The sequence below is a fragment of the Salvelinus fontinalis genome, chromosome 4 (genome assembly GCF_029448725.1).
Source record: "Salvelinus fontinalis isolate EN_2023a chromosome 4, ASM2944872v1, whole genome shotgun sequence".
In the NCBI taxonomy this organism is placed as follows: Eukaryota; Metazoa; Chordata; class Actinopteri; order Salmoniformes; family Salmonidae; genus Salvelinus; species Salvelinus fontinalis.
In genome coordinates this window covers 30,278,437-30,296,974 of record NC_074668.1, presented here as the reverse complement: position 1 = coordinate 30,296,974, position 18,538 = coordinate 30,278,437, and the positions used below count along the sequence as shown (strand labels likewise).

General features: G+C 41.8%; 1 protein-coding gene across 2 annotated transcripts in view; it reads left to right on the top strand.

Annotated features, from left to right (window-relative positions):
- The window catches only part of lmx1bb (LIM homeobox transcription factor 1, beta b), a 68,324-nt gene extending 51,554 nt beyond the window's left edge, over nucleotides 1–16,770 (top strand). For both annotated transcript variants that reach the window (XM_055919615.1, XM_055919614.1), the window contains 6 exons: nucleotides 8,421–8,653; nucleotides 10,151–10,326; nucleotides 11,199–11,276; nucleotides 11,705–11,771; nucleotides 13,981–14,142; nucleotides 15,280–16,770. In XM_055919615.1, the coding sequence (XP_055775590.1) occupies nucleotides 8,421–8,653; nucleotides 10,151–10,326; nucleotides 11,199–11,276; nucleotides 11,705–11,771; nucleotides 13,981–14,142; nucleotides 15,280–15,431 (868 nt within the window). In that variant the 3' untranslated portion in view covers nucleotides 15,432–16,770. The remainder of the gene's footprint in view (nucleotides 1–8,420; nucleotides 8,654–10,150; nucleotides 10,327–11,198; nucleotides 11,277–11,704; nucleotides 11,772–13,980; nucleotides 14,143–15,279) is intronic.
- Nucleotides 16,771–18,538: the final 1,768 nt, after the last annotated feature.

Here is an 18,538-nt window from a genome sequence, read left to right as displayed (position 1 = left end):
ACAGTTTCGGTTACTTTCAGCTAGACTAACTGGTTTGGAGTGAGAAGAAGCAGAGCACTCTTAATACCAGTCTGGTAATTCACAGCCTTCGGCCTCATTTGTAGAGGAGTAAATTCAGCTGTTTTGAATCCAAGATAAAGGTCCAGTTTAGAGACAGTTACAATTACATAATGGACCTAAACCTTTAGACCAGGGATTGGCAACTTTTATGGGGGTGGGGGCCACAACAAACAAAAAAACATTAAGTTGAGACTGACTGGGGAAATAAATACAAAATTGGAACTCAGTCGGTCTTCCCAGAGCCGCCAGTTGCCTATCCCTGCTTTAGACAGTCGGGTGATTACCTTGAATATTATGCTATTAATTAGCAAATGTACATGTAGATGCAATACTCAGGAAGGTAATCTATTCTATGTATCGTAAGACTAGCGTATTTGAGTGATTTTTTTTTTCTTCACCCACTCTATTACTCAGAGGGAGTGATGACACTGAAGGGCTTGAATGTGATGTTGCATTGAGCATCCACCTTCAGAAACTACAGCTGTCCAAACAGCACTTGTGTAGCTGGCTGCCTGCTCATTGGCTTAGTTGTGTACTCAGCCTCTTCTGCTGGCCAGCCATTTCACTGTCCTTTCACATTTCAACACTAGCTTTTCTCTCACTGTGTGCTACAGATGTAAGATCTTAATTTGATCACTCTTGTTGCTAAGAATTTTCCTGCAGCGCAGGAAATACAAATGAGCTTTGTGATTTGCATACATTCACTGAAAACCAACAATAACACATGGTTGTATTAACAGTATTGCACTTTTCATGTAACCTACTTTTGTTTAGCTAATAGCCTAACCACCGATCATGCAACATTATGGACTAAATGTTCAAATCACGTTGCTGCAGAATTAGTTTGCTGTGAAAATATATGTCAAATAAAGATCCCAAACCTGTAGAAGTACAACTCTTTCCCTAACATGCATAGAACGTTATCCCACTCGCTCTCTTGACTACAGAGTGAAAAAGATAGAGGTTAACTGTATGGTGTTAATTTGCTTCTGTTATAGACTCACGGGAAAGATGGTGATAACATAGCAGAAGCAGGCCTTTAAACTCAACAACAACACAATGGGACTCCATATGTCAGACTTAAGTAGCCAACGGGTTGATCAATGCCTGGAGGAATGTGGGTGTTGTTCTTGGCTCTGTTTTCTGATGCTTGGTGCCGCAGAATGTCTTGTAAATGATAGACATAGCATTACGATAGGCAGCCGTGACATTTTCCTATACGTGTGATGAGGCTCTCCCAGGTCCTTTTATTCTCCCACAGTTGACTGTCAGGTGGTGCCCACAGGGTTTACAGTGTCTGGGGATCCTGGAAGGCCAACATGCTATGGTAGAGTACACCTCCACAAACAAATTGCAATTTTAAGGAAACAAACAGCAGCTATAGAAGTTGATACATTTTTCCATATAAAGCGAAGTAAAGACATTTAATATTGATATCAAATACGACATGACACAACTGACTAAAGGCAGAGGACTGTTGTGTATAGTTGTGTAATACAGTGATATTGCCCAAACTAATATGACTAGCTGGCTGTCTGTGTGGCCAGAGGCTTGACTGAAGAAATCTCTCCGTATTCCAGTATAGAGGAAATCGTGTTGTCATAGAAATACTGTGTTAATTTGAGCCAGACCGGCAGTGGGGGTCAAGTGACAAGAATAACACCTCCTCATCCCAGACTGTGGTTCATTATATAATGTTTTAAACATAGTGATATCGCAAAATTGTAATTTTGGGGCAGGTGCATATGAGCTATTATGTAGCTTGCTTCAACAAGGTATCTTAGCAAATGCCAGTCTGGTGAGAGAGTTGTTACATTCAGCAGACACTCTTAACCAGAGACTTTCAGGAGCATTTAGGGTTAAGTGCCTTGCTCAGATTTATCACCTAGTCGGCTCAGGGATTCAAACCAGCAACCTTTCGGTTACTGGCCCAACCCTCTTAACCGCTAAGCTACCTGCCACCCGTTGTTGTGATGGAAAAGGCCCCTTTGGGCCATTAGTGGTGTGCACATTTTCCTCTAATGCGTTTTACTTTTACCTGCTGGGAGTTTAATTAAAAAACAGAGCCTCAATTTAAAGCCCATTACTATGCTAATGTATTAAGAGTGGGGAGGGAGGTGATTAAGCAGCTTTTAGAGCTGACTGGAGCTGGCCCTGGGGACTAGAAGGATGGCATTTCTTATTTGGCTTCATTACTTTCTACGCGTATCTATTTACACCAACCTAAGATACATGCTGAGACCTTACTGCTATTGAGCCATATCCTTTAGGATTATTAAAAGTAATGCTGCTCTAGATTACAATTGGATTGAGAGTAAATGAACAAGTTTTGTGTTGATTTGGTTATGATGACAGTCCATACTCTCCCATGTCAATGTAAGCAATTAGACAAAGTAGGGTTGTGGTTCAGGCTGCTATATTTAGAGCATGTGCCTCTGTGATCTAACATAGAGGGTGCTGTATGTAGTAACCAACACAATTGTACATAAAGTCATTTTCTAAAAGGTGAAATAAAGTTGAAAAGGATCGCCTTTATTCATCATTGCATGAAAATACATACACAACCAGTAAATCTGTTCAACTGTAAACCTCATCCTCATATGCACGTTGTTACATGCTGACCACACTGCTCGCGTCACGTGTGTGAGCGTTGCAAAATAAATGTACACATACATGTTTATTGAATCATTGCACTCACACTGCTTGAGCGTGTCAACGAGTGTCTACGTAGCTAGGCGCTAAAATAGAACTTGGTTCGATTTGTGACGCTCGACGCACTGCAGGTCCTGCCTCTCCCATCTCCTCATTGGTTTTTAGGAGCATATACCCACGTGGGGGATTGAAAGATGAACTGAGGTCCACACTCCAGTCCAGTTGGTGGTGGTAATGGACCTTAAAGTGTGTTGCCAACCGCCATATAAAGTCCAAAGAAAAAGAAGAGGCCTGAAGGAGAAAAGATTGCTAGAAACGAACTCGGTTCACCGTTTTATCTGTGGATTAATTGTTGGAGTAGAGGACCTTGTGCATTTCAGGTAAAACAGCAACCATACATAGCTAGCTAAATTGCCATAAATGTTTAATGCTTTTCAATCTGTCCCAAATTAATATAATTGGTTCAGAGTTTGTTTTGATATTTCAACCTGCGTGACCTGATCAACGCGGACGCACCCGCGCATGTGTTCTGGTCAGCATGTTACACTCCAGACTTCATTGGAACAGAGTTACCATGGAGCTGCTGTTTATTGGAGCTGTTATGGAGCTGCTGTTTATCAGTAACTTTGGCCCCTTCTCAACCTTCTCTCCATCCACCCTTCTCCTTGGTCTCCAGGACACAGGCAGCTTGGGCTGTTGTTGGGCTGCAGTGGAGATGGATAGTTGGAGAGAAAGGTCAAGCCAGACATGTAGCCTGTAAATAAATCAATGAACTTCCAGCCATGCAGTGTTGCCCGATCGCTCCACAGGTCGTCAGTCTGCAATCAGTGTCCGGAGGCCTTCCTGTGGCTGTGACCCTGGCCTATCTCACGTCTGGCTGATTGACATGGCTAGCCTCACAGGCCCACACGCTTCCTAGTGAAACAAGGAGGATCTTCAAAGTGATAGTTTACAGCTGTTCCGTGGGTTAATCCTGATCCTCTCTTTCTTTTGAAGGGGATGCGGTGAGATAATAGCATGGGCTATTCTTCACTAAATTGTTATGCTATTTCTCTGGTTGTTCAATAGCAAAGGGGGAGTAGGTGAGATGAGAACATGTGTTGCTAAATGTACCATGATTATCAAACCACAAACTCCTCCATACCTCTCTCTCTCCTCTGGCCTCCTCTTTTATCTCACCCACTCACCCTGATCCTTATCACTGCGGTAGAAGCATTGAAAGTAATGTCTTTAGTGGGAAATCATTGGCAACATGTGGTGAAAGCTTAAGATGTTGTCACACTTTAAATTGCCTGTAATCAGTTCAAAGGGAAAGTTCATACTTCTCCAGCGGGCTTTAGCAGGAGAAAGAAAGAAGAGGAGCAGGGAGGTGAAAACCCACGACTCCCCAAGGCTGAGGCCTCTCAGCTATGCTGAGCTTAGCCTTTGACCATGCAGGGATATTTTTAGAAATATCTTTATCTGACAAAGCTTGTCAAAAAGTTTTGTCTTCTCCATCTGAAGAGGTGCTTTGAGGGTTCTTAGCTGCACCATATCGAATACAACTATGCTGTAGTAGTAGGGCATTGCTCTAACCATTTGAGAGTCTGGGTTCTTGTGAATCTCAACTGATAGAATGTGTACATGACAGAGAGAGAGAGTGAGGGAAGAGAGATGGTGAGAGACGTAAGGATGGAAGGAGGAATTGTGTGGACAAAGGATTGGAAGGAGATGATGATTCCCCTGGGAGCCCTCTTAAAGGTATCTGCTGAGAGTATGTCTTCTTCTAGTGATGAGGTCCAATGCTGAGAAGGCCTGGGTAAATGTTGACACTTTGCTGCTGGAATCGTGATCATTGATCCACACAGGAGGGTCTTATGGGCTAATCCGTGCGCTCAGGTGTGGTAGGAGAGAAACACAGATCCTGACTGCAAATTAAAGGAGGGACAGAGGATTCTGCTGGTGGTCCTTTTTTTGGTCCCTGCTCTATCTCTGTCCTCAGTAAACGTACAGGACACCTGCTCTCTCTGTCCTCAGTAAACGTACAGGACACCTGCTCTCTCTGTCCTCAGTAAACGTACAGGAAACCTGCTCTCTCTGTCCTCAGTAAACGTACAGGACACCTGCTCTCTCTGTCCTCAGTAAACGTACAGGACACCTGCTCTCTCTGTCCTCAGTAAACGTACAGGAAACCTGCTCTCTCTGTCCTCAGTAAACGTACAGGACACCTGCTCTATCTCTGTCCTCAGTAAACGTACAGCACACCTGCTCTCCCTGTCCTCAGTAAACGTACAGCACACCTGCTCTGTCTGCAGTAAACATACAGGACAGCGGCTGACCACACAACAAACTTCCTACCTCATCTTCCAGAGGGGTTAATATTGGCAGCAGGAGAAACTGATTGATCTTTGGCAGATAGATTTGATTGAGTCAGTTGGTCATTTTTTTGTCTTATGAGTCATAATCACATTTATACGTTTGGATGAAAGTAATAATCTAACAATGCTGGCCCAACAACTCTTGCATCTCTTCCCTCTTGCCCCATTAGGCCTAGCCTACACTACAAACTGCAGACCCTGTTCTTCTTATGTGTGGAGTCAGCACAACCAAGTTGATGTGTTTATTATAGTATTTTTATGGATCAGCGTAATCATCATAATCCACGTCTTTCCCTTGTCTCCCGTGGGCATATTCTCCCCACCGCCTGGGCCTCTATCTGCTAATCAGGTAATGTTAGGGAGGTTGAATGGCGTGCCTCCCCCTGGTCGGCCTTCACTGCTCACACACTGGTGTTGTTTTAAAGAGCATTCTTTAGGAGCTGAACTTGGAAAGGTATTAAAGCGGGATTAGGGTCCTCCACAATCCAGTGCTTGTGTCATTCAGGGAGCTGTGTTCTCTTCTCTGCACCGTATCCCTCCACCCCCTTTCTGTTTGATTGTGGCTAGCCACGGGAGTCGGAGTGACTAGGCCTTTCAAAGGAGAGAGGTAGGGTTAAATCCCTAGTCCAGTGCTCCCTGCTAATTCCCCTTGTTCCTTAGAGAAGGATTTACTTCTGCTGCCAGCTTCTGAAAGGCCCTCTCTGCCCATCCGAAAAGTCGCCGTTGCCTTCCTGTGGAGGTGTGGTTGCCATAGAAGGGGCGTCATGCATGGATATTCCATCTGAACCCCACTGAGAATGGGGAACAGGGGCCGACAACAGGCTAGAAGTCCGGATTAGAGCAGAGGACAAAGCGGGACAGGAAGATTCCAGAAGGGACAAATAGGAATTACAGCACCAAAAATAATGCAAAGTGACAGAGAGGGGAAATAGAAAAATAATGGCTTACAAGATTAGAATCAGAGAGCAAAAGAAAGAGAAAGAAAAGAAGGGTCTGAATAAGAATGTTTTCATCTGGGTGAGAAGATTTGAGAGAGCGGTTGAAGGTGAATGTGAAATCCGGGACATATCAAACCATACTAACAAGTCATTTCCTCTGCCTTTATACTCTCAGACTAAGACGCCAATCATTAGCTAAACATTAGAGCTGGACCTCTGGACCTCTCCACACATTCATTCCCCCATGTCCCTCAATCCCAGCATGCAACAGTTAGACAGTCCTTTCTAAAGCTATGAATGATTATTGATCTATCTTTGAAAAAGCAGGTGAAAATGTGGATTTGTGTAAACAGGGAAAGGCAATTTTCCAAGCAACTGCATGGTTGATCCACGAGGGCTATCAGTGTTACTGATCTCTTTTTGTTTTACGCTTATATTTTTTTGTGGTAGATTTTGGATGTTTGATGTCCCTGCTATAATCTTTTGATACACAATGCATGACTATTCATATTAGGCGATCATTAAGGTTGTATGAATAGCATATTTTGTAGTGATCACAGTCATTTCATTGTTGAACAGATATGCGTAATGTAGGTCAGCAGGTTGTTTTCACAAGAAGTCAGTGTGTTTGCAAAAAGTCATTTTTTTAAGGGATTATCCTCAAGGTTTTTCCATAGTTGAATAATAATCTTCTTAACGTATTGTAATAAATTACAGATTAAAGGATTTCATCAATCCTACGTGGGCTAATTTTGATATCTCTGTTGTTTTTCCATTATAGTGAGAAGTTCCAATAGCCTAGTTGGTTGGAGCACAGTGTGGGAAAATGAAGGTCGGAGGCTAGTTTTCACACTCAGGTCAAATGTGTTCGCCTCTTTGGATAATAATGCCATATTTTCTATTAAACATTATATTTGGAGGTTATAATCATTCAGAAAATGGCATAGTTGCTCTATTATCAATGTCAATGATCAATTGTGTGATGATACTATTGGATAGCTTGTAAAATGACCCATCCACTGGAGTAGAACCAATCTGATTTGTAGTACAGTCTGATTTGTAGTACAGTCTGATTTGTAGTACAGTCTGATTTGTAGTACAGTCTGATTTGTAGTACAGTCTGATTTGTAGTACAGTCTGATTTGTAGTACAGTCTGATTTGTAGTACAGTCTGATTTGTAGTACAGTCTGATTTCTAGTACAGTCTGATTTCTAGTACAGTCTGATCTGTAGTAAATGGCAGCTCAAAGATGGACCTAATATGAGATGTTGAGACAAGAGACAGCAACCAAACATGTACTATCTTGTTTCAACCATGCAAACAGCTGCTCTACTGAACTGTGTGGCAGACAAACTCCCTAGCAGTTTTAAATCAGCATCTACAATAACATTAGCATGACAAAACCTTCCCTGGGTTACTCTCCCCTCATATTTACACATATTCATCACTTTCGCTCATCCCTGTCCTGAAACAGCAGATTATGTCAATTGCTGTGCTCTCTCCCTTGCACAATGAAATAGATGTTCACCAGAAATAGATAGGCGGCTGCCAGCTGTCCTCCAAACCAACGCAAACAAAGAGCCCAATAGTAAATCCAGCTTCAAGGCTGGCCAAGATCAAGCACACTCTCTGTTTCCTTGCTCCAGCTAATGGGGCTCCTTCTGAACGACAACAAATGAATTAAAAACTCTCCCAGCAACCAATAAAACAATACAAACAGTTTTACATCTTCATGAAAGGACAGAAAGGAAGATGGAGGTGTTGTCTGGGTACTGGTAATGTTGCAATGTACCATAGAGGCTGGTTTAGGATGGCCAGATGAGGTCTGATATGTAGGAGGAGAAGAATAAACAGATATAGTGGGTGTAGAATAGAATGGGGAGGGGACACAATGGGCATGTTCCACTTCTAGGCATTACTCAAACGGACCATGCTGACAACCTATTGCAACAGTTACATAGGGCCAAATATATCAGATGCTAATCCGACAGAGAAACAGTGATTACGATAAACAAGTGAAAAAGACTTGTGTAGGGTTTTAATGTGTGGATTCTAATTGAGCATTATAACTGACTGATCCCAGTGTTGGCCAGCTGTCTGAGGCTAAGAGGCATTTGGGTGCCCATGACCGAGCGCTGTTGGTGTGGCGTGGGGCTGGGGCAACACTAGGCACTTTAACACATGAGCTCTAGTCAAAAGAATCACTTACTGGTACTGGCTGCCCACAGGATCAGCCCACAGCCTCCTGCTCCCTGCCCCCAAACCCTCTTAATCAAAAGCCCATGGTGACAGGCCAAGCTAGGGAGACTAAGTAGACCCCTTGATTCTGTGATGAAATAATAATATTAATGTTACATACATTTTCAATGCATCAATTAGTAATGGTACCTTTTCTCTCATCTTCTTCCGTAGATTGTTTGCCACCAAGTGCAGTGGATGCCTGGAGAAGATCGCCCCCACAGAGTTTGTGATGCGTGCTCTGGAGTGTGTATACCACTTAAACTGCTTCTCCTGCTGTGTGTGTGACCGGCAGCTGAGGAAAGGGGATGAGTTTGTCCTGAAGGAGGGCCAGCTGCTGTGTAAGAGTGACTATGAGAAGGAGAAGGACCTGCTCAGTTCTGTCAGCCCAGACGATTCTGACTCAGGTAGGACCAAATCCTATCCCAAAAACATATTCTGGTTGAGACACCCAGTCTTTTGTGATTCATTTTATTCTAATGGATATTATGGGCAGTGAGCAGAAGCCAATTAATGGCTGTTGGGTTCTTGTGTGGGCGGGCTATTGTGCTGGAAGGAATTAAATCAGTGTATCATGTTGACTGACGGGAGGATTTGGGGCCTTTCTGCGGAGGGCCGAGCGTAGCTCCTCTTATCTGCTCCTCTGTGTTCCTTGCATCCTCGCCTCGCCTCCACACAGTGAGGCATCTCGCCAAGCCTTACTGTTCAGACCCATCTGGCTCTCATTTAAACACACACACAAAGGTAGAGAATTTATCAAACCGTCTGTGCCTGTGTACACTTTTGTCAACTTATAGGAATATTTTTTTAACTTATGCTCTTCGTTTTCTCCCAGTGTATCACACTGGTATTTTATGGAGGGTCTCCAAAATTCCAGAGTTGACATGAACAGAGTATAACCGTGATGATGATGGGCAGTCAGAATGTTGAAATCAACTGGAGAAATGCAGTTTGGCCTACTACACCACACTATTTACAGTAGAGATGATCAGAACCAGATGACAGCAGACAGAACGGAACCATGATGTATGCATCTCTAAGCAATCACTGGAAGCCCACATCATTTGTTGCTTGAATTGACATTGCTGCTGCTTCTGAGAACACTGCCTTTCACTCACACAGGCCTTGTGTTATCTTACTTATGCGTTGGGGATACATTGTTTAACAGTCAAAGCCATTATGTTCAGTGTTATAATTATGATTATCTTTCTATTACACTGATATTGCTTATTAGATTAGCAGACTATTTTGATGATTAAGCAATTTAACTCGTTTGTTAAGATAGCACTTAATGTGTGCCAATAGAGAGAAACATGGAGATCTCTTTATGGACACATTTAATTACCATAGACAATCAAATCTACATCAGCTTTCCACCTTTTGGTAACTTTTGCAATTTGTCTCTTTATGCGTCCCTTCAGTCTTTTTGTCTGTTAGGACCCAATGTGCATTTTCCATTTATTTTGAGTTTGTGTGGTTCTAAAATATATATTTCCCATTTCCTTTGATATCTTGAGTTAATTTCCCATATGTGCTCATGCTGCCTTTTCATGTTGGGGTGGATCTGCTATGTAGGATTCTTATCAAAGATTTATTTGGTGTAAAACAACCATTGTAATGAATTACCAATGACACAATGTCAAATCTAATGACAAATGTGCATTTTTCATTATGCTTTTCAGTCCTCTGAATGTCTAATCGTGCATGTGGCCTAATGTTTTTGTAATAAATTGATAAAATGTATTAAAACCACATGTGTCTCCATTCATTATGGATACAGTTGTGGAGTCTGAATCTCTTGGAATTGAAAAGATCAGACCATATATTTATCAGTAGACTGTCAGGGATGTTGTCAGCTCAAACCCATGCTGATATTGGTGAAAAATGTCTGTATCTCCATGCAGAGAAAAGTGACGATGACGATGTGGATATCAAGCAGGAGAAAGGCACGGGAGGCCAGGGGAAGGGAGATGATGGGAAAGACCCCAGGAGGCCCAAGAGGCCACGCACCATTCTGACCACTCAGCAGAGACGAGCTTTCAAAGCCTCCTTCGAGGTGTCCTCCAAACCCTGCAGAAAGGTGAGGCCCTCTCCTGTCCTTCACATGACCTGATCTCTGCCACAGCAGCTCTACTCTCACCAGACAGACAGACAGACACATACAATACCACTGTCTGCCTACTGTACACTGAACAGAGTGAAAACTAGAGTTTTCAGAGTGAAAACACTGAAAACTAACACTCTATTTAACCTCTTACGCGAAGACAGCTGGCTGCAGTTTGAGCACAAAAGTAGCTGAGGAACAATTTTATGTACAGAACATTACCTGTAAGAATGGCCTACATTGGAAAAGCTACTTGAAATGTCTGCATGGCTACATTATACACGCATTGTGAACTGAAACCTGGGTTTTGTGGAACAAAATCAATCTTTTAAGCTTGCTTTGACGTGCTTTTGTAGTATACGGTCGATACAAATCCACACTAATATTTTAGAATATCCCCCTGGACAGACTGGCATGTGGAGAATTGGATGCATGCCATGAGGCCTACAGTAGTTTTACAAATAAAATTCTCAAATTCAAAAAATCTCCAGCACCTCAGAGCGGTGCTTTGAAGTGGCAAGCAGCACTCTGGTCTGTGTTAACTGAGGTAGAGGGTAACGCAGCCCGCCTGCCCTGCGCCAAATGACATTCTGAGAGAGAGGAACTGCATTTAGCGTAGGCCCTAAAAGCATTCACTGCACCCGGTCCAGAGCTTTGAAGAGGCAGTAACCAAGCAGTCCAAAAAGACCGCCACATTAATTCAACATTTGAAATCAAAGAAAATAGAGAGGCAAGGTGCCCACTTGGAAACATGCCAAAAGTTTTTCAAAAAGCACATACGATTCCAATCTGTAGTTAAGTTTGTTTTCTTGTATGATGTTGAAATGCTTTTGTGTTGACTATTAAAGGTGAGGGAGACTCTGGCTGCTGAGACAGGTCTCAGTGTTCGTGTGGTACAGGTGTGGTTTCAAAACCAGAGAGCCAAGGTGAGAGCATAACCACCCCAAAGGCAGTGTTATTTGAGATAATGATGTTATTTGTTACTAATCAAGAGAACAAAGTAACAACAGCAATGGTGCACACGGATTGGCTGGAATGGGCAAAACATTACTTACTCTAAAACAGCTATCAAATCACCACAGCTATCAACGATAAATTTAACTTTTTCATTGCGTTCCTTTCAACTCTGTAAAGTTAAAGTGCAATGCTTGCAAATCTACCTCAGGCTTCCATTAGATGTCCACACCCACTGCCTTTTTTGATATTATCTTCAAAAGCCTTTGATAATGAAGTACAGTCAGATATGTGTTCCTGTAGTTCACTCAGGGGTGAGCAACAAGGAGCATCATTTTCAAATTAAAAAGAGCACATGTTAGTTTGGGGAGTACATTAAAACTCTGTCTCGTTTTTTCAGATGAAGAAGCTGGCAAGAAGACAGCAGCAGCAACAGGAACAACAGAATTCTCAACGGCTTGGCCAAGGTACAGTACACAGCCTTCAGGTCAGCCTGAAATAGGGCAACAACCACTGTCCCAGTATCATTTTTAATAGCTGTTTCAGTAGTTTAAAAACAGCTGTTATTACCACCACTTCAGACAGTTATTTTGCATTTGACATGATGTTTAAATTGTGATCTGGGATTATCACATAGCGAAATGAAAATGATGTTTCAGCCAGCTAAACGTGTAGCATGACACTTCAATGAGAAGCACAGAGGCAGGATAATCACATACTGCACACCACAGCTCTGTGTGACCACTCTAAAACATGGCATTAATTGAGGAACATGCGAACCATGGGAGTAGAACGGTCGTAATGGCTTCTACTCATGTGTGACCCCCCTCATATTATCCCTAGTGTCCACTGGTGTGCGGAGGTGGAGGAGGCTAGCTAGCGTCTGTGGCCCCAGTCAGGCGTGGTACAAGGGAGACCGTGTCTGCTGTGTGTGTGGGTGGGGAGATTTACAACTCAAACCCTGTTAAGCATCCTTGTAAATTAGATGACCCGTTCTGTGTGAGTACTGTAGTCTGCATGCTGTAGCCAGGTCCAACTCTCGTGTCCCAATTCAGATACTGCATCTCAGGTAGCCTAGTGGTTGGAGTGTTGGGCCAGTAACCAAAAGGTTGCTGGATTGAATCCTTGAGCTGACAAGGTAAAAATCTGTTGTTCTGCCCCTAAACAAGGCAGTTAACCCACTGTTCGCTGGTAGGCTGTCATGGTAAATAAGAATTTGTTCTTAACTGACTTGCCTAGTTAAATAAAGTTGAAATACATTTTTAAAAATTATGTCACACACACGAACTTAGAGCCACACCAACACGTGTTCACAGACAATCTTCAAAGCAAATAAAAACAGAGGAAAATAAAGAAATATTGCAGATAATGCCATGGTAAAACACTGCCAGGCAAAATACCTAAAGCAGTTGTAAAAAGTTTACAAATCATATTAGATTGGGATTTTTAGATTAAATTGTGGTAATGATATCATTCCAGTCATAGACAAAAGCTTAATTGGAAAGGCATACATCCACTATGGAGGAAGCATCTCACAATATGGTAAGAAAACACAAGAATTATAACAGTGAGAAGGAAGAATCAAAACAAAGTATACAGTAGACATAAGATTCACAATTTAAGAGATGTTGCACTAGAGAAATTACATTTTTACAAGTTAAATGAGCTCTATATTTATTTTCTGTGAAAATCCCAAGGCTTACATTGACATTGTATTACTGAACAGACCTTGCTTTGGTACTGAAAAGCCATGAAGATCATTGAATCATTTTCGGTTACAGTATAAACTTAATGTAATAATGCTTTCATTTTATGGACCAGTTTGTAAAACTGACCTTGTTAATTTATGGACCTTTTGTCAAACTCTCTAGAAAAAGGAACATAGTCATGCCCTGAAATGCCCAAAAGTGCATACTGTGGATAGGATAGTATGGGAAGAGATAGGATATACAGTGCCTTTCAGCAGGACAATAACCTAAAACACAAGGCCAAATCTATACTGGATTTGCTTACCAAGAAGACAATGAATGTTCCTGAGTGGCCGAGTTACAGTTTTGACTTAAAACGACTTGAATATCTATGGCAAGACCTGAAAATGGTTGTCTAGCAATGATCAAACATTTTTTCAGTTTGTCATTATGGGGTATTGTGTGAAGATTGGGTATTTTTTATTTTATTTTATCCCTTTTGAATTCAGGCTGTAATAACAAAATGTGGAATAAGTCAAGGGGTATGAATACTTTCTGAAGGCACTGTATGTGTTTAAGATAACAAAATCCACTCTGTGCAGTTAACTTAAACAAGAAAAAATCTCAAGAACATATAAAACTTCTGGAACTAAAATGAATGACAGACATATGTTCACAAGGGCTCACCAATGTAAAGGAAAGTGCAGGGTGGTGAGCTCCAGTCTTAAAGCAACAAGGGCTGTGTGTGTGTCCCACTCACCACTGAGTGAGTCAAGAGCAGCCTTCTATCAGGAAATGCTGGGAGAATCTCCATTGGCCACAGCAGAGCAGGGAGGGTTTCCATGGAGACAGTGCTTTTGGTCTAGTTTCTATATTAGATTTAGAGTCGATGGCTTTCCTTCCAGCTGAAAAATGCTTGTCAGGTAAATGCCTCTTCCACAACAGTCTTAATGTAAAGTCTTTCTCCGTGTGGTTGGCTGTGATACAGAGGTGATGTCCAATCGGATGGAGGGCATGATGAACTCCTTCACGCCACTGGTCCCGCCCCAGCAGCAGCTGGTTGCCATGGATCAGAACGGCTACAGTACGGACCCCTTCCAGCAGGGCCTCACCCCCCCACAGATGCCCGGAGACCACATGAACCCATATGGTGAGCATCAGTCCCCCTGCCCCTCTACTCAACCTCACATACTCCCCAGTGTGGGACATGTGTTCAGGCCACAGACCCCTGGTTTAGGCCGCTCGCACAAAGTACAAGCACCCCCCCACCCCCACATGAGATGACACAAACAGGCCACTGGTTTATTTTGAAGTTCATTTGTAAATCAATCCAACATGTTTTCTACTACCCTCCTACTCCCACCCGACAATCACTCGCTATATTCTCTCTATGCATGGGGTTTGGTGACATGCTCTGGTATGATATCTAAAAGTTTGCATTGCAGACTATGTGAAGAGCTTTTAGATAATCCAAAGGGCTTGCGGTAAATTATAATCAAAAAAATGGTGACCATGATGAGTATAGTAACGTGCCACGATGCAAAATAACAATTTTATGTGATTAATATGTGACAACCAGAGCGATGCAGGTGCAAGCAAGAAAAAACTAATATTTGAATCTATCTTGAATCTGTTGTTTTATTCTTCCCTTTACTTTCACAGGGTGAAACTGTTAGAAGACAATTCTGAGCAGGGTCTCCAACCCCATAAAGATAGCTTCTTGAACTTGATATAATTTTTTTAAGCCACCATTTTGTTTCTTGCAATTGCAACACCCAAAGTCCCAGTCTCATCACACTCCCTCTATTTTATGGGATAAATAGAGGGAAGGATGATATTGCCAACACATTAAACGATATGCCTCTTCATCACTCTGTCCCCGTCTTGTGTAACAGTGTCATTAAAATCTGGAGTGCAATGAAGTTAACAATTCCCGCAAGGAAAATAATAGGACAAGAAATTATGAGATGCATATTAAGTTCTTTGTTGACATGTTCCTCTCAGATCTGTAGTAACTGTCCCAGAGAGGAAGGACAATGACTTCAGGGAGTTATTGTCAAAACAGTTATCAGAATTACACTAGCATGTAATAATAATAATTCAAAGTGGGATTCAAGACTAACAATTATTCATTTTCAAGACAGTCATAAATACAGTACATCATTTGTATTATCAGTGCAATTGGAAGTTGCAGTGTGCTTTTATTCAATGTGCCGTGTTTAGTATTTATTTGTTATGTACATGGTTATATTCTTGCAACTTATTTTTCTCTTTCTCTTCTTTACAGGTAATGACTCAATTTTCCATGACATAGACAGCGACACATCTTTAACCAGCCTCAGTGACTGCTTCATGGCATCTTCGGAAGTGAACATGCCAGCACGTGTGGGACCCATTGACCGACTCTATTCCATGCAGAACTCTTACTTTGCGTCATGAAAGAACCACAAACAGAAATGATGTTATGTAATATAGCAGATCATCCACAGAATCTGCTTCTCAACTTCCTCAACTGCCTCACATCAAGGAGTTTCCACACTGCTATGGACAAGACATAAGCAACAACCTCTTCCAGTGACTCCTGGATCATTTGCAGACAATGGACTCAAAGAGAGAGAAACTAGTTTCTCAACCGTGAAGATTCCCTGGGATAATTCTATTTTCTCCTCCTTTCTAGAGATTGTTGGTAGCATATTTGTATAGTACTGTCACAGAAGTAGCACACCTTTCTTTGTCCACCTAAAGACATTTCATTGAGCCACTGATTTAAAAAAAAACTCTTACCAAATACTACAAGCCTACCAGTTCTCTAAATGCATGACTCCATAGTTAATCGTATGACCATAAAAGTGAAAAACCCTTAATAAAAATCATGTGAATTGTTGAGATGTCAGAACGTGGTTTTGAACTCCTTGTCTTCTTTATAATGCGTTCGGCTTGATCCCATGGATAGTTTTAGCCCTAAAGAGAAGATATGGTGTTCATAGTAAATAGACAGTGTGTTCACAAGAGAGGATGTGAGTATGTATGTGTCCGGGCATCGACATATACACCTTTCGAAAAATAAATGTAGTGTCTGTTTAGTGTAAATACTTTCCCAAACAGATTGGTTGTGCATGTTAAAATGGAAAACATTCTATTTATTTAACTATAACATGCTCTTGAAGGTACTTATGAATCTGAAAAGCTTTATTTAAAAGGATAATATTTTGTTATGTAACTAATGAGTACCAGTGGAGGCTTCTGAGGGGAGGAAGGGTCATAATAATGACTGGAATCGAATCAAAAACATATGGTGTCAATGGGTTTGATACCATTCTATTCACTCCATTCCAGCCATTAAAATCCATTCCAGCCATTATGTCCCATCCTCCTCTCAGTAGCCTCCACTGGTGAGAACATGATTATTAAAATGAATTTGTATGCCATTTAATTATGAACCAACCATAACCCTTTTTTTCAGCCAAGCTGTAAATGAGCAAAATTGTGCTATTTATTTCGTACAGACTTGAGACCATGTCAAATGTACATTTTGAATGTTAAGAAATTGCTAAATTACCAAAGTCAATTGGTTCATTGAATAAACAATATTTCCTTCTCCTGATAATAGCTTAATTCATGCTACACTAAAACACTGTTGTACTCAAAAGACTGAACCTCATAATAGCAAATTCAACATTGTATTGTGTATTTTCATTGTATAGTAATAGTTAAAGCGACTGAACTCAAGGTTTATTTTTATTTTTTATTAAACTCTGTGAATGGATGAAATTTGCAATTGCAACCATGTTCATTTATGATTTTATTAAGAGAAGGAGAGAGAAAGAGAGAGAGTTGGGGGGAGAGAGAGTATTTTGTTTATTATCTATTTCACTTGCTTTGACAAGGTAAACATATGTTTCCCATGCCAATAAAGCCCTTAAATTGAATTGAGAGAAGAGGGAGGGAGAGGGGGGGGGAAATGGGTCATTTGGGTGACCGAAAAAGAGAGCAGGATACTGTAGCGTGGCTTGAGTAGGCTCCAGACACACCCCCAGCAGCTGCTTGAATGTAGGCTAGATACCACCTGGGTGATCCTTCATCTCCCTGACAGCCCCTCAATGCAGTCAGGCAAGCTGACACTTCCTCCAGAGCTTTGCCTTGCCTCCTGCTTACTGCCTACAGTCTCTTCTAATCTGAGCTCTATTTTATCATACTAAATGAGGTGATACTTCTGTCAATCCAATTGTAGAGTCCTCCTCGTCCTCCCATTCTATGTCCTTTTATGACTGCAGGTTGACATTCTGTAAACAGTGAATCACATGTGTATGTATATTTGTTTAGCTTTTAGCTGCTGTGGTCAGGATGTTCACTTCAATTTTTTTAAATCATAATTGGGTAGTAGCTGCCCTTTCTTTTTTTTGCTGTGTGTTTGCTTTCTTTGCCTCATGCACAGCGTACATGAGAGTGTGTGTCATGTTGGTATGAATGATTCGGGAGACAGGTGCAGGAAATGTGGAATAGTTTTTTTTATTAAGCCCAAATTACGGCGTGCCGTGTAAAGGCACGGGGACGAAGAACAAACAAACACTATACAAAAACAGGGTTGAAACCCAAATAAAAGAGTGAGGAGTACCTCGAATAAATAACACATGCGCACAATGATTAACACATGGGACGAGACCCGTAGTCATCTGCGCAAACCACAATGGCACAAAAGCCCAAAACACACAGCACAGGTACTCACATGCACCAACGGACATTGTAACATTAATCGACAACCCAATGGAAACCAAAGGGCACATATATACAAATACTAATCAGTAGGAATAGGGGACAGGTGTGTGTGATGAATGTTCCGGAGGGATCCGTGAGTGACTGAGTGAGTGAGTGAGTGAGTGAGTGAGTGAGTGAGTGAGTGAGTGAGTGAGTGAGTGACTGAGTGAGTGAGTGAGTGAGTGAGTGAGTGAGTGAGTGAGTGAGTGAGTGATTGAGTGAGTGAGGTATTAAATAAATGTCCACCTGAAGACAACTCCACAGCAGCTAGAACAATGCGTGCGAGATCTACTGCTGTGATGGTGATGACCGAGGCTTGGAGGGCTTGTGGCGTGAGTGAGCTGCTGAAGGCCTCCTCTCTCTGGTACAGTAGTATATCTCTTCCTTATCAACCTCGAGATCTGACATCACAGGTGTTGGAAGGTATAGGGTCGTTCGTCTTCCCCCGTCTCTCTGTTATTATCCCGCCACTCCTTAAAGGAGCATCGCTTACATTACCACTTCAGCCCAAACACCTCAGTATCTACAGATACAAATGACAGGGAAATGGGTACCACCCATATCACCTTGTTAATCTATGTGAGTTATGGCCTCTGGCTGAATTGCTGTCATTTCTCCACTATGACAGTCTTACCACAGCCAAATGCAGTTGCAATTTCTACTGTACAATATTAGCTTATATCCTTTTAATATATGTGTGGTATTATTAGTATGTTAGGAATGATTTATTATAGATGAACTAAGACTCTGTACAGCTGTGAAGAGATACAGTACGTCCAGGGAACATGCAT